The 13717-nt window shown below is 36.6% G+C and overlaps 1 protein-coding gene across 1 annotated transcript in view; it reads right to left on the bottom strand.

The window, feature by feature from the left end:
* Nucleotides 1–567: 567 nt before the first annotated feature.
* The window catches only part of BRWD3 (bromodomain and WD repeat domain containing 3), a 160128-nt gene continuing 146978 nt past the window's right edge, over nt 568–13717 (bottom strand). The window contains exon 41 of the mRNA XM_005700591.3: nt 568–6195. Coding sequence (XP_005700648.2) covers nt 5441–6195 — 755 coding nt within the window. The 3' untranslated portion in view covers nt 568–5440. The remainder of the gene's footprint in view (nt 6196–13717) is intronic.

Here is a 13717-nt window from a genome sequence, read left to right as displayed (position 1 = left end):
CTTCACTTCCTGGCTCAAAAGTTACCTCTAACCTTACTTCTCTCCCTCTTTCACATACATTGAATCAAAGCACCATTTATAATATAGTTAAGCCTCTGTGGGCAATTTTACTATAAATAAGAATGGTGGAGATTCATAAGCTCAGCTGCTACAACTTGTAAGAAGCTTTAAACACACTAGAAATTTATTCATTTCAAAGAGCTCTCTCTATAAAACAAAATGTTAAATAAAGCTTTGCCGGCTATTTTTTAATGCACCAAGCAGACCACATTTGAAATGTTAACATAGTTATTACCTAAAAATGACCCAAAGAATATCTGAAACAACTAAGGAAAAAAAAAAAAACAACCCTTAATTTTCTTTGATAGAAGGAAGCACCCTAGTTTCTTAGACTAAAATGATAACAATAAAATACTATATGACAAGAAATAAGAAAGGAAAGGCCTAAGAGTTACATGTTACAGTCTTTGAAGCTGGATAACGGAAAGGTAACTCCATATTTCTTTTTTCTTGTTAATTTATCTCCAGTATCTGAGTTGAAGCACAAAGCAGCAAGAGTGCAACTGATTCCAAACAACTTGGAATTTTATTGTAAACATCCCATAAAGAATGGCAACAAATTATTCCAGTTTTTTTCTTTGAAGATAATTGCTTATAATGACTAATAACTGCCAAACAAAACATCTTTTATAAACCAAGCCAGTTTAGTTTACCTTTCTTTACTGAATTTTAGTTTAATGGACATTTTGCCCATATACAACATCACATCAACTATTAACTGAAAGATTTTCCACCTTAAAATTTACGGATACTAAGAACAAACATAAGGTACAATTTTGTTAATACTTTGTTAGGAATTACAAAAGACAAGGATGATAAGTTACAGGACAAAGAAATAAATTACTGATTGCCATCACCACAGTATTGTTTAAAGAATTAACATTTGTAGTACTGCCTAATATGTATCTGGTGACACATGTAAACCACATTTCCCAAGTGGGTTTCTAAATATTCTTGTATGTGATTTCAAAAGTCAATTACCAATGGCAATTTTAATATGTATCAATAGTTTTATTTTTTAGAAAATACTTACAATGCTTTTATGTCAAAGTATCATATTCTAAATTTAATTAAGATAGGTCTAAGAATAACAAATGGGCACACATATAAATAAACAAACACATCTTAACTCTAAACTGCAGGGCCTTTCTACTGTACTTCTCCCATCAATGAATCATAAATTGCCAGTTTTGTCGAAGTTTGCTAAATTAGGTACAGTCTTCATTGAAGAAAGAGAAATGAAGGTAAGAGCAAGCAGGAGAGAAATGATGGAATAGGAAATAAGGATAAGACTACATGAGAAATAAGTGTCAAGAAATTTGAGGACAATACATATTATACAAAATACAGCACCATAAATATAATTTAACTTCATAATTAAAATTTAATCAAAACTTGTTAAATTTGGGAAAATGATCTTTGAATATTCTACTTTCAATAACTTTCATAAAGCCTCACGTAACACAAAAATGTTGGGGATGGAATTAACATTTAAAACAATGAACTTTAAATGTTATAAGTTCCATTTCTTCCCCCAGAAGTAATTATTTATTTCCCAACTCAAAATGTTGGTTATTGTTTAAAAGGCAGGATATCAAAGCATACTGAAAATTATCTAGTAAGTAAAGTCTCCCTTCTGTGGATGTGAAAATCCCAACTTAAAAAGAAAATGCCAACTTTAAACATAAGTACCAGTTGATAAATGTGCATAAAATAATTCCCGAGATATAAAAGCAAGTAATAGATGTTTAATTTTATCACTACAAGATACAAATTTTGAAAAATTCTCCAAAAAGTTTTTATCAAAAGTTAGAAGTGGCATACACATCTTTCTATTTCAATCATTCTGTTATTATTATCTGATGACAATCTAGGATAACAACAAAAGCAATAACAAAGATAAATCACTCAAATTTACTTTAATATATTGGAAGGCTGAGTTAGATATCTGAGCACACAGTTGTGCAGAATAAGATTTAATAATTTTACTCAGTTTCCTAGCCTCTGGGTGAAACAAAGTGCTGTATGGAAGAATTCGAGCACAAGCCTGATCTCTGGGAAAGGAAACGGACAAAGAAACACATGAAAGAAGGGCAAATTAAATTTTAAAAACAGGGCATATGTACACAACAAAACCTAGATTGTTTATCTAGAAGGCATAATGATATGGATAATCAAGCAGTATATATACAGGGTAAGTGCTTTACAACAGAAGCAATGAATTGGTAGACAGTGAATACAGCTGTCTTCCATATCAACTTTTTTTTTAATGTCTGAGATAAAACATGTTAAGTTGAGGGAAAAAAATCTATAGATCTGTGCACGCACACACAAGTGCATGCGTGCATGCACACACACACAAATTTAGTCATTACACTAAGAGGCCAGTGAATGTTTTAGAGAGCATCCTGTTGCTGGAAGAGATACACACAGCAAGCCATAGAAGCAACACAATCTGTTTCATAAACAGATACACATGCTAGAATCTTAAAGCTGGGAATTTAAACATTATTAGCATTCATGAGAAATATTACAATTCATTGACTATTAATATCTAGAACGGGAATAGGCTTTTACATGTATATGCTCTCATGGACCTAAATGTAAATTTTTTCTTAGAAATTCATTTAAAATTTAGACTTTTTTTTTTTCAAATTTCTTAGCTCATTTCCTACTTGCTTTGCTATGGCTAAACCCAGATCTTATTTAGGTTTAAAGAACCTCTAAAAAATTAAAGTGATAAAATATCAATGCAATACAAATTACAACACATTCACAAGAGGTGATATTACAAAAAAAAAAAAGGCAAAGTATAAATTGGGGGGTGGGAATCCAGATATAAAGGTAAAAACACTGTCTTCCAAACTTTTATTTTTACACTTATTAAAATAATTTGCATGCAAACAGAAAATTATCTGTTTTGTAGTAAGTGAAAACTATGCTCATCTAACATACCCTGGCGACTAACTCTTTACATCCTAATAACTGAAATCAACATTACAGCAAAATGCTGTTCACTAGTATTTTCACAGTATCTCACTACATATAAAATATTCTTTAAAATGTCTTCACCCTTTTTATTCTAATTATCTAAACCTAGAAAATCTTGACATTTGGGAAATAAATGTGCCATTTTTATTTTTCAAAATAAATTATAAATAAAGCTTGAGATAGCTAAATCACACAAATGGCAATTCTTCTACATTTCAAGAGGTCAGCTCTTCATAGAAGAATGTCAAAAAAATTTTTCACACTACAACGATATACATGATACACATTTGGATATATCCATGAATTTAAGTAACTATGTTACTTTGAATAGGGTAGGCCAAAGTGTTATCAATTCCAGGAAAACACAGGCACAAATTTAGTCTAAATGTCCAAGATATGAATAACTAAAATAGTACATTTTATAAAAAATCAAATGCAGAGTTTTAAACATGAATGTTTTAAAATCTATATTATGGGTTAAAAGTGGCAGCTGAGTTACAACCAGAAGTAATTTTGGTTTAGTGAAAAGTAGACTACAACAACCAAAAATAAACTTGATCTACTGTCAGGAAATAGAAATTAGTTCCATTAATAATTCACAATACTTTCTTAAAGCCTGAACATCATTTCTACTGCAAGTGAAAATTGCTTAAAGATGTTAGTCCAAGAAAACCCCCCACCCAACCCAACCAAAAAAGCAATGCTATGTGTGTACTCCTTCCTCTGCACTTAAGGATTTTCAGATGCATGAAATGATTGAAAACATGAGACAAATACATTAGCTTAAGAAATATCCTGGGATTACTAAGCATATATTAAGAAGTTCCTTTTATTCCATAAGTCTGATCTATGGGCAAATTGGTCAATATTATCAGAGATCAATATTATTCTTACCTCAGAAATCTAGGTATCTAATGAATTAGCAAATTTGCAATCTCTCAAATTTGAGGAGTAAAATTGATCTTGGAACTCAAGCTCACTTATGGAACCAATGTGCACTCTACTGCTGTAAACAAGACCATAGGGTTTATTTTTAATCTATAAAATAATGACTCAAAATATCAGTGTGCAGTGCAACCAGGTTCTATTCTGAAAGATTAACAGAAGAACCCTTTGGAATGGTATGAGCTGAACCTACATTGATTCAAAATATTAGCTAGCTAAAACATTTTAACTCAAACTAGGTGCTGTGCTACAGTTACAAATTCAATATCAGTCACTCACAGCTGTTATTAAATAGCAAGTGGTAGCAGGGATATATAAGCAGTAGATCAAGTCTACTTACACAAATATGCTCTAAGAAAAGCCTAATAAGGTAGAGCTTATGATACTTGAGAAAATTTAATTACAACTATTCATTTGAGAGCCAATACAATTATCAACAACCTCTCAGCTTATAACTTATGAGTATTCATTCCTACCAAGCTTGTTCTATTTCTCCTTAGTTAGTAATGAATAACAGCATCTATTTTTCTTAATGTTTCCAGTAGTTGTAGTTAATAGAGGTAGCTGAGCTACTATTCAGTTATTCTTTGTGGATGAGGATTTTTCAAATGTTTAAGTTATTCTTTAAGCTACACAAGTTCTATTAATGCAATAAAATATAACAGAAAAAAAGAAAAAGGATGCAAGAAACTTTTGCATTTGGCACCTTGTCTAGATTGATACCTCAAGTATTCTTTTTTAATAAAGTTAATGCACACATCAGGACACACCACAAAGATCTGCTACATATTTACAAGGCACCAACCCTTTCTCACCTTTAACATGAATTAAGCAAATCAATGAAAAGCATATTAAGAACCCTCCCACCCCCCCAAAATAACTGTAGTATAAATATATACTTCAGTTCAGTACAATTCATGAAAGTTTGGCCTGGGAAGAGTAAAATAATCCAGATCGTTCTTACAATATAGAAACTGTAAACATTTAATAGCTGCCTTTAGGATTGGTGTATTGTGCAAAAGTTATTATTACTGGTACAAGAATCAAAATGGCAAAAACAAACTATATAAAACTCTGTAAGAAGGTGCTATACTTCTGTGATACAAAAGCAAAAGAGGGATATTCCATTTAGATAAAAATGTCATGCTACTCTTAAGAAGCTGAATGCTCCCTTAATGTAGTAAATCTGTAGTGTGTCTGTGGTTTGTGTGTGTGTGTGTGTAGAATTTTTTTTTTTAATTTAAGGCCTAATGAGTAAGGCTTGTTTGAACAAATGAAGTGTGGAGATCAAAAGTCTTGAAACAAATGTATACTGGCATAATGGAAAAGCACCAATGTGAAAGGAAGCAGAAGTCCCCACACAACTTGCTTTGTAGATTTCCTGGTAAATTCCCTGCAGTAGAAGGCCATTGAATTTTTAAAATTATTTTAAATTTATTAACTGCTAATAATTCCATCCCATGAGATGGCTAACCCTGGCTTTTTCTGTCATTTTACGCACTCTGCCTGATCTGGATGTACCAAGATTCAGAGGATCTTCAGTGGACACAAAATTGTCATTATCAGAATCATCATTATATAAAACAGTCCTCCTGCCTTGGTTTCTTGTTTTAATTCGAGGCAGTCTACTGAAGCGTCCTGAAAACATAGTATCAAATTCATCATCTGTAATACGTGCACGTTTGGCTCTGGTGGCTCCTCTAGAAGCACCTCTTCCTCCTCTCCCTCTTCCTCTCCCTCTCCCACCACCTCCACCTCTTCCTCGACTGCCTCGTCCCCTGCCTCCTCTTCCTCTGCCTCCTCTACTCCATCTACCCCATCTGCCCCATCTGCCCCTTCCTCCCGTGCCTCTCGTTTTCCAGTTTCTTTTTCCATTGGCATATTGCTTTCTGAGTTTTCTTTTAGGCCTAGTTTGTATGAATTTGCTATAATCATGGTCTCCATCTACATAATCTTGATCTGTTCTGGAAGTTGATTCAGAGTCAGAATCAGAACCACAGGTACTTTCAGAACTTAAACTGGATTCTAACTCTCCACTCTCTGAGCAGGATAAATGTGATTTCTCTTTTGTTTCTTTTTTCTCTTTCTCTTCTCTTCCCATGATTTCATCTTCTTCTGATGCACTAAGTAGTTTTCTCTTGATTCCTGTCCGGGGCTCTCTGCCATCACCATTTGTAAGGGGTCCATCAAGGGAGTGATCTAAATCAAGATGAATAATTTTTTAAAGTTAAGCTTTGACACTGATAAGATGATTATTTAGCTTCAAAAGTAAAGAAACAACCTATCAAAAAATATTTGGTGCCCAAATATAGATGGGGTAAAACCATACAGAGTCTTGGAGTATGAATTTAAATCTGTTTGAAATGGAAGATGTTGTTTAGATGCTAAGTGATGTTTGACTCATTTACAACCCCGTGGACTGCAGCCTGACAGGCTCCTCTGTCAATGGGATTTCCTAAGCAAGAATATTGGAGTGAGTTGCAATTTCCTCCTCCAGAGGATCTTCCTAACCCAGGGATCGAACCCACATCTCTTGCACTAGTAGGCAGATTCTTTATCACTAAGCCACCAGGGAAGCTCCTGAAATGGAAGATATTAAGGTTTTTATTTTTGTCTGACTAATATTTGCAGGGATGAAGGGACTGTGTAGGGATGACGGGGGATGAAAAAGCTAGGCAAAAATGTAAGGGCTTCAATTCTAGGAGGGAACATGGGCACGTGTTTAGAATAATTTTATGCATTCATTCAACAATTATTACTGACTACTTACTATCAACTAGGCATTGTTTGGACACTGGAATATGGCAATGATGAGACAAAGTATTTGCTCCTTGAATTTATATTTTAGTGTGGAAACCCTGATAGACAATGAAGCAGACAAATAAATAATTTCAAGTACTAAAATGGGTTATAAAGAAAAGAAAAAGTGGGTAAAGAAAAGAGTGTGAATGTATGTATAACAGCTAGGGAAGATTTTTTGGCTGAGGCAGTATTTGAGAAAAAAACTGAATGAGGTGATATCTGGACTTCCACTGGAGGAGACAGAAACCAGTAAAATTAAGAGTAGAAGAGAAAAATAGGAAATGAGTTGGAGATAACAGCCAATGTAGAATTTTAAAGCTAGAGAATGACAGCATTCAATTTACATTAAAAGAGTGCTATGGTTGCTGTCATCTGAGTTAATATTAGCCATTCCAGTTCATTTTAGTTATCTGATTCCTAAAATGTCAACGTTCACTCTTGCCATCTCCTGTTTGACCACTTCCAATTTGCCTTGATTCATGGACCTAACATTCCAGGTTCCTATGCAGTACTGCTCTTTATAGCATCAGACTTTGCTTCCATCACCAGTCACATCCACAACTGGGTGTTGTTTTTGCTTTGGCTCCATCTCTTAATTCTTCCTGGAATTATTTCTCCACTGATCTCCAGTAGCATATTGGGGACCTACCACCCTGGGGAGTTCATCTTTCAGTGTCCTATCTTTTTGCCTTTCATACTGTTCACGGGGTTCTAAAGGAAAGAATACGGAAGTGGTTTGCCACTCCCTTTGAAGTGGACCATATTTTGTCAGAACTCTCCACCATGACCCATCTGTTCTGAGTGGCCCTACACAGCATGGCTCATAGTTTCATTGAGTTAGACAAGGCTGTGTTCCATGTGATTAGATTGGTTAATTTTCTGTGATTGAAGGCAAGAATCCCTTAGAAGAAATGGAGTAGACATCATAGTCAACAAAAGAGTCCACAATGCAGTAGTACTTGGAAGCAATCTCAAAAACAGAATGCTCTCTCTTCATTTCCAAGCCAAACCATTCAATTTCACAGTAATCCAAATCTATGCCCTGACCAGTAATGCTGAAGAAGCTGAAGTTGAATGGTTCTATGAAGACCCACAAGGCCTTCTAGAAGTAACACCCAAAAAAGATGTCCTTTTCATTATAGGGGACTGGAATGCAAAAGTAGGAAGTCAAGAAACATCTGGAGTAACAGGCAAATTTGGCCTTGGGATACAGAATGAAGTAGGGCAAAGGTTAATAGAGTTTTACCAAGAGGACACACTGGTCATAGCAAACATCCTCCTCCAGCAACACAAGAGAAGGCTCTACACGTGGACATCACCAGAGGGTCAACACCAAAATCAGACTGATTATATTATTTGCAGCCAATGATGGAGCAGCTCTCTACAGTCAGCAAAAAATAGACCGGGAGCTGACTGTAGCTCAGATCATGAACTCCTTATTGCCAAATTCAGACTTAAATTGAAGAAAGTAGGGAAAACCACTAGACCATTCAGGTATGGCCTAAATCAAATTCCTAACAATTATACAGTGGAAGTGAGAAATAGATTTACAGGACTAGATCTGGTAGAGTGCCTGATGAACTATGGACAGAAGTTCATGACACAGTACAGGAGACAGGGCTCAAGGCCATCCACAAGAAAAAGAAAAGCAAAAAAGCAAAATGGCTGTCTGAGAAGGCCTTAAAAATAACTGTGAAAAGAAGAGAAGCAAAAAGCAAAGGGGAAAAGGAAAGATATACCCATATGAATGCAGAGTTCCAAAGAATAGCAAGGAGAGATAAGAAAGCCTTCCTCAGTGATCAATGCAAAGAAATAGAGGCAAACAATAGACTGGAAAGACTAGAGATCTCTTCAAGAAAATTAGAGATACCAAGAGAATATTTCATACAAAGATGGACCTAATAAAGGACAGAAATGGTATGGATATAACAGAAGCAGAAGATATTAAGAAGAGGTGGCAAGAATTCACAGAAGAACCGTACAAAAAAGATCTTCATAAACCAGATAATCACAATGGTGTGATCATGCACCTAGAGCCAGACATCCTGGAATGTGAAGTCAAATGGGCCTTATGAAGCATCACTATGATCAAAGCTAGTGGAGTTGATGGAATTCCAATTGACCTATCTGAAATCCTAAAAGATGATGTTGTGAAAGTGCTGCACTCAATATGCCAACAAATTTGGAAAACTCAGCAGTGGCCACAGGACTGGAAAAGGTTGGCTTTCATTCCAACCCCTAAGAAAGGCAACACCAATAAATGCTCAATCTACCACACAATTGCACTCATCTCACATGCTAGTAAAGTAATACTCAAAATTCTCCAAGCCAGGCTTCAACAATACATGAACTGTGAATTTCCAAATGTTCAAGCTGGTTTTACAAAATGCAGAGGAACCAGAGATCAATCAAATTGCTAACATCTGTTGGATTATCAAAAAAGAGAGTTCCAGAAAAACATCTTCTGATCTATTGACTATGCCAAAGTGACTGTGTGGTTCACAAGAAACTATGGAAAATTCTTCAAGAGATGGTAATACCAGACCACCTGACCTGCTTCTTGAGAAATCTGTATGCAGGTCAGGAAGCAACAGTTAGAACTAGACATGGAACAACAGATTTTCCTAATAGGAAAAGGAGTATGTCAAGGCTGTATATTGTCACCCTGCTTATTTAACTTCTATGCAGAGTACATCATGAGAAACACTGGGCTGGAAGAAACACAAGCTGGAATCAAGATGGCCAGGAAAAATATCAATAACCTCAGATATGCAGATGACACCACCCTTATGGCAGAAAGCAAAGAACTAAAGAGCCTCTTGATGAAAGTGAAAGAGGAGAGTGAAAGGTGGCGTAAAGCTGAACATTCAGAAAACCAAGATCATGGCATCTGGTCCCATCACTTCATGGGAAATAGATGTGGAAACAGTGGAAACAGTGGAAACAGTGACAGACTTTATTTTGGGGGGCTCCAACATCACTGCAGATGGTGACTGCAGCCATGAAATTAAAAGACGCTTACTCCTTGGGAGCAAAATTATGACCAACCTAGACAGTATATTAAAAAGCGGAGACATTACTTTGCCAACAAAGTTTCATCTAGTGAAGGCTATGGTTTTTCCAGTAGTCATGCATGAATGTGAGAGTTGGACTATAAAGAAAGCTGAGTGCTAAAGAATTGATGTTTTTGAACTATGGTGTTTTAGAACACTCTTGAGTCCCTCAACTGCAAGGAGATCCAACCAGTCCATCCTATAGGAAATCAGTCCTGAATATTCATTAGAAGGACTGATGTTGAGGCTGAAACTCCAATACTTTGGCCACCTGATGCGAAGAACTGACTCATTTGAAAAGACCCTGATGCTGGGAAAGATTGAAGGCGGGAGGAGGAGACGACAAGAGGATGAGATGGTTGGATGGGTCACTGACTCAACGGACATGAGTTTGGGTAAATTCCGGGAGTTGGTGATGGACAGGGAGGCCTGGCGTGCTGCAGTCCATGGGGTCGCAAAGAGTCGGACACAACTGAGTGACTGAATTGAACTGAACTGAGGGTTGCTGTGCTATGGCAAATAGATGTGGAAACAATGATAATAGTGACAGACTTTATTTTCTTGGACTGCAAAATCACTGCAGGTTGTGACTGCAGCCATGAAATTAAAAGACACTTGCTCCTTGGAAGGAAAGCTATGACTAACCTGCTGCTGCTAAGTCGCTTCAGTCGTGTCTGACTCTGTGTGACCCCATAGATGGCAGCCTACCAGGCTCCCCCGTCCCTGGGATTCTCCAGGCAAGAACACTGGAGTGGGTTGCCATTTCCTTCTCCAATGCATGAAAGTCAAAACTGAAAGTGAAGTTGCTCAGTCGTGTCCAACTCTTAGCGACCCCATGGACTGTAGCTCACCAGGCTCCTTCGTCCATGGGATTTTCCAGGCAAGAGTACTGGAATGGGGTGCCACTGCCTTCTCTGATGACTAACCTAGACAGCATATTAAAAAGCAGAGACATTACTTTGCTGACAAAGGTCCATCTAGTCAAAGCTATGGTTTTTCCAGTAGTCATGTATGGATATGAGAGTTAAATCATAAAGAAGGTTGTGCCTCAAAATCGATGCCTTCGAACTGTAGTGCTGGAGAAGACTTAGACAGCAAGTATATCAAACCAGTCAATTCCAAAGGCAATCAACCCTGGAATATCCAATAGAAGGACTGATGCTTAAACTGAAATTCCATTACTGTGTCCATCTGTTTCCAAGAGCCAGCTCTTTAGAAAAGAGCCTGATGCTGGGAAAGACTGAAGGCTGGAGGAGAAGAGGATGACAGAGGATGAGCTGGTTGGATGGCATCATCACTGAGTCAATGGACATGAGTTTGAGCAAGCTCCAGGAGATGATGAAGGACAGGGAAGCCTGGCATTCTGCAGTCCATGGGATCGCAAAGGGTTGGACATGACTGCTTGACTAAACACTGATGGTTGCTGTTCAGAGAACAGAACAGAGAAGGGGCAAGATTGGAAACATAGATCAAGTGACAGTACACTGTAATAGACATGTTATGTAAGATATTATGAGAGATTTACCAATTGAGGTGATGAGAAGTGACTGGATTTACATATTTCCTTCTGGAGGAGCTATCAGAACCAACATTTATAGTTCAAACTGACAGGAATTGTTGACTGTCTGGATATGAAGTGTTAATAAAAAAGGAAGTCAACTCCAAGGTTTTATGTATGGCCTGAATAACTTGGTGGATGCTGGAGATATTTTGCTTGCTTAGAGAACAATGAAGGAGAATAGGTTTGGGCAAGCTGTTGAAAAAAAATAGAGATTGCAGATTTAAATACCACTAGAAATCTTAAAGCATTTTAAGAAGAAAAAGAAAATCAGGTGGATATAGCAGTCTAGAAATAGAGCAGACCTGAATAGAGCTGGAGATATAGTTTTGGAAATTTTCAGTAAAGAAGTAACACTTATGGTGAAAAGAACTGAGAAAGCTCATTGAGAGAGCAAGAAGGTAGCTGAGGACTGAGACTTGGTATATTCTAACATTTAAAAATAAAAAAATATTTGGCAAAGATAAGCAGGGTAGGAGGAAAACAGGAGTGGACTGGAAAAACTGGAGAGAACAAAGAGTAGGGTTATATGGTAATCATAATTACAAGATTGGTATAAGTGTTATGGACTGAATTTTGTGTGCCCTCCCACCTTTGCCAAATACATATGTTGAAGCTCTAGCCCCCAATATGACTGTATTTTGAGACAGGGCCCTTATAGAAATAATTAAAATTAAAAGAAATCATAAGGGTAGATGGGCCCTAATGCACCAGGACTGGCATCCTTAGAAGAGAAAGACACACCAGTGCTTTCTGGCTCTCCCTGACTGTGTATAGAGAGAAAAAGCCACATGAGGACACAGGGAGAAGGTAGCCATCAGCATGTGAGGAAGAAAGTCCTGCTGGCACCTTGATCTTGGATTTTGAGCTTTCAGAACTGTGAGAAAATAATGTCTATTGCAGATTTATGAAAAGGTGCACAACATCTCTAATCATCAGGGCAATGCAAATCAAAAGCACAATCAGGTATCAGTTCACAGCTGTTAGGATGGCTAACATTGAAAAGATAAAGACCGGCAGTGGTTAAGACTACACAGAGGGTGTAGTTTCAATTCCTGGTTGGGGAACTAAGAACCCACATGTTGCACAGCACAGCCAAAAATTTCTAAAAACTAAACAATAAAATACAAAATTGAAAAAAAGATAAGTGTTAGGGAGGATAAAGAGAAAAGGGAACCCTTGCACACTGTTGGAAAGAAAGTAAATCAGTACAGCCATTATGGAAATCAGTACAGATGTTCCCTAAAACAGAACTACCATTTGATTCAGCAATCCTACTTCTGGGCATATATCCAAAGAAACAGAAATCAGGATCTTGAAGATATGTCTGTATTCCCATGTTCAATATAGCAGTATTCATAAGAGGCAAGACATGGAAACAGCCTATCTTCCTACAGATGAATGGATAAAAGAAAGGAATCCTGCCATTTACAACATGCATGGAACTGGAAGACGTTAGGCTAAGCAAAATAAGCAATATACAGAAAAAGAAATATTGCACAATATCACTTATATGTGTAATTTAAAAGAGTCATACTCATAGAGGCAAAGAGTAGGATGGTGGCTACCAGGAGCTGGAGGGAGGAAAAATGTGGAGGTGTTGGTAAAAGGGTACAGATTGTTATTCTGGATGAATAAATTCTGGGTATCAAATATACAGCATGGTGACAACAGTTAATACTGTATTGTATACCTGAAATTCACTAAGAGGCTACACTTTAAATCTTCTACACACACACACACACACACACACACACACACACACAGTGGCTATGTAGAGGTGATGGATAATGTTAGCTTAACTCTGGTGGCCATTTCTCAGTGCATATGTATATTTAACAAAATATCAAGTGGTACACTTTAAACATACAATTTTTAAATGTCAATGGTATCTCAATAAACCTGCTAAAAAATGAGTATCTGTTGTTTAAGCTACCCAGTCTTGTAGTATCTCATTGTGATCACTCATGTTGACTACTAGACTAGGTGAAAAACTATGGGGATAGCAATATGAACTATAGACAAGAGATTTAAGTGATATTAAAAAGTTGTAGAATTTAGAAAACTTAGGAAGTGACACTTATGAGGGATAAAAGGTGAGTCAAAGAACATTGTAAAATTTTAAGCAGGATGACTCAGAAGATGACGGTGTCATTAAAGTAGTGAGTGCAGAGAAAGAAGCACACTTGAAACAGAAAAATGGATGCTAAGCACACAAGAGAAACTTTTTTTAGGAAGTACTATAAATTATAATATAATTATACAAATTATATTAAATTTGATAGAACAAACAGATGTTAGGGCTAGA

This window comes from Capra hircus (assembly GCF_001704415.2).
Source record: "Capra hircus breed San Clemente chromosome X unlocalized genomic scaffold, ASM170441v1, whole genome shotgun sequence".
Lineage (NCBI taxonomy): Eukaryota > Metazoa > Chordata > Mammalia > Artiodactyla > Bovidae > Capra > Capra hircus.
This window is presented reverse-complemented; position numbering and strand designations above follow the sequence as displayed.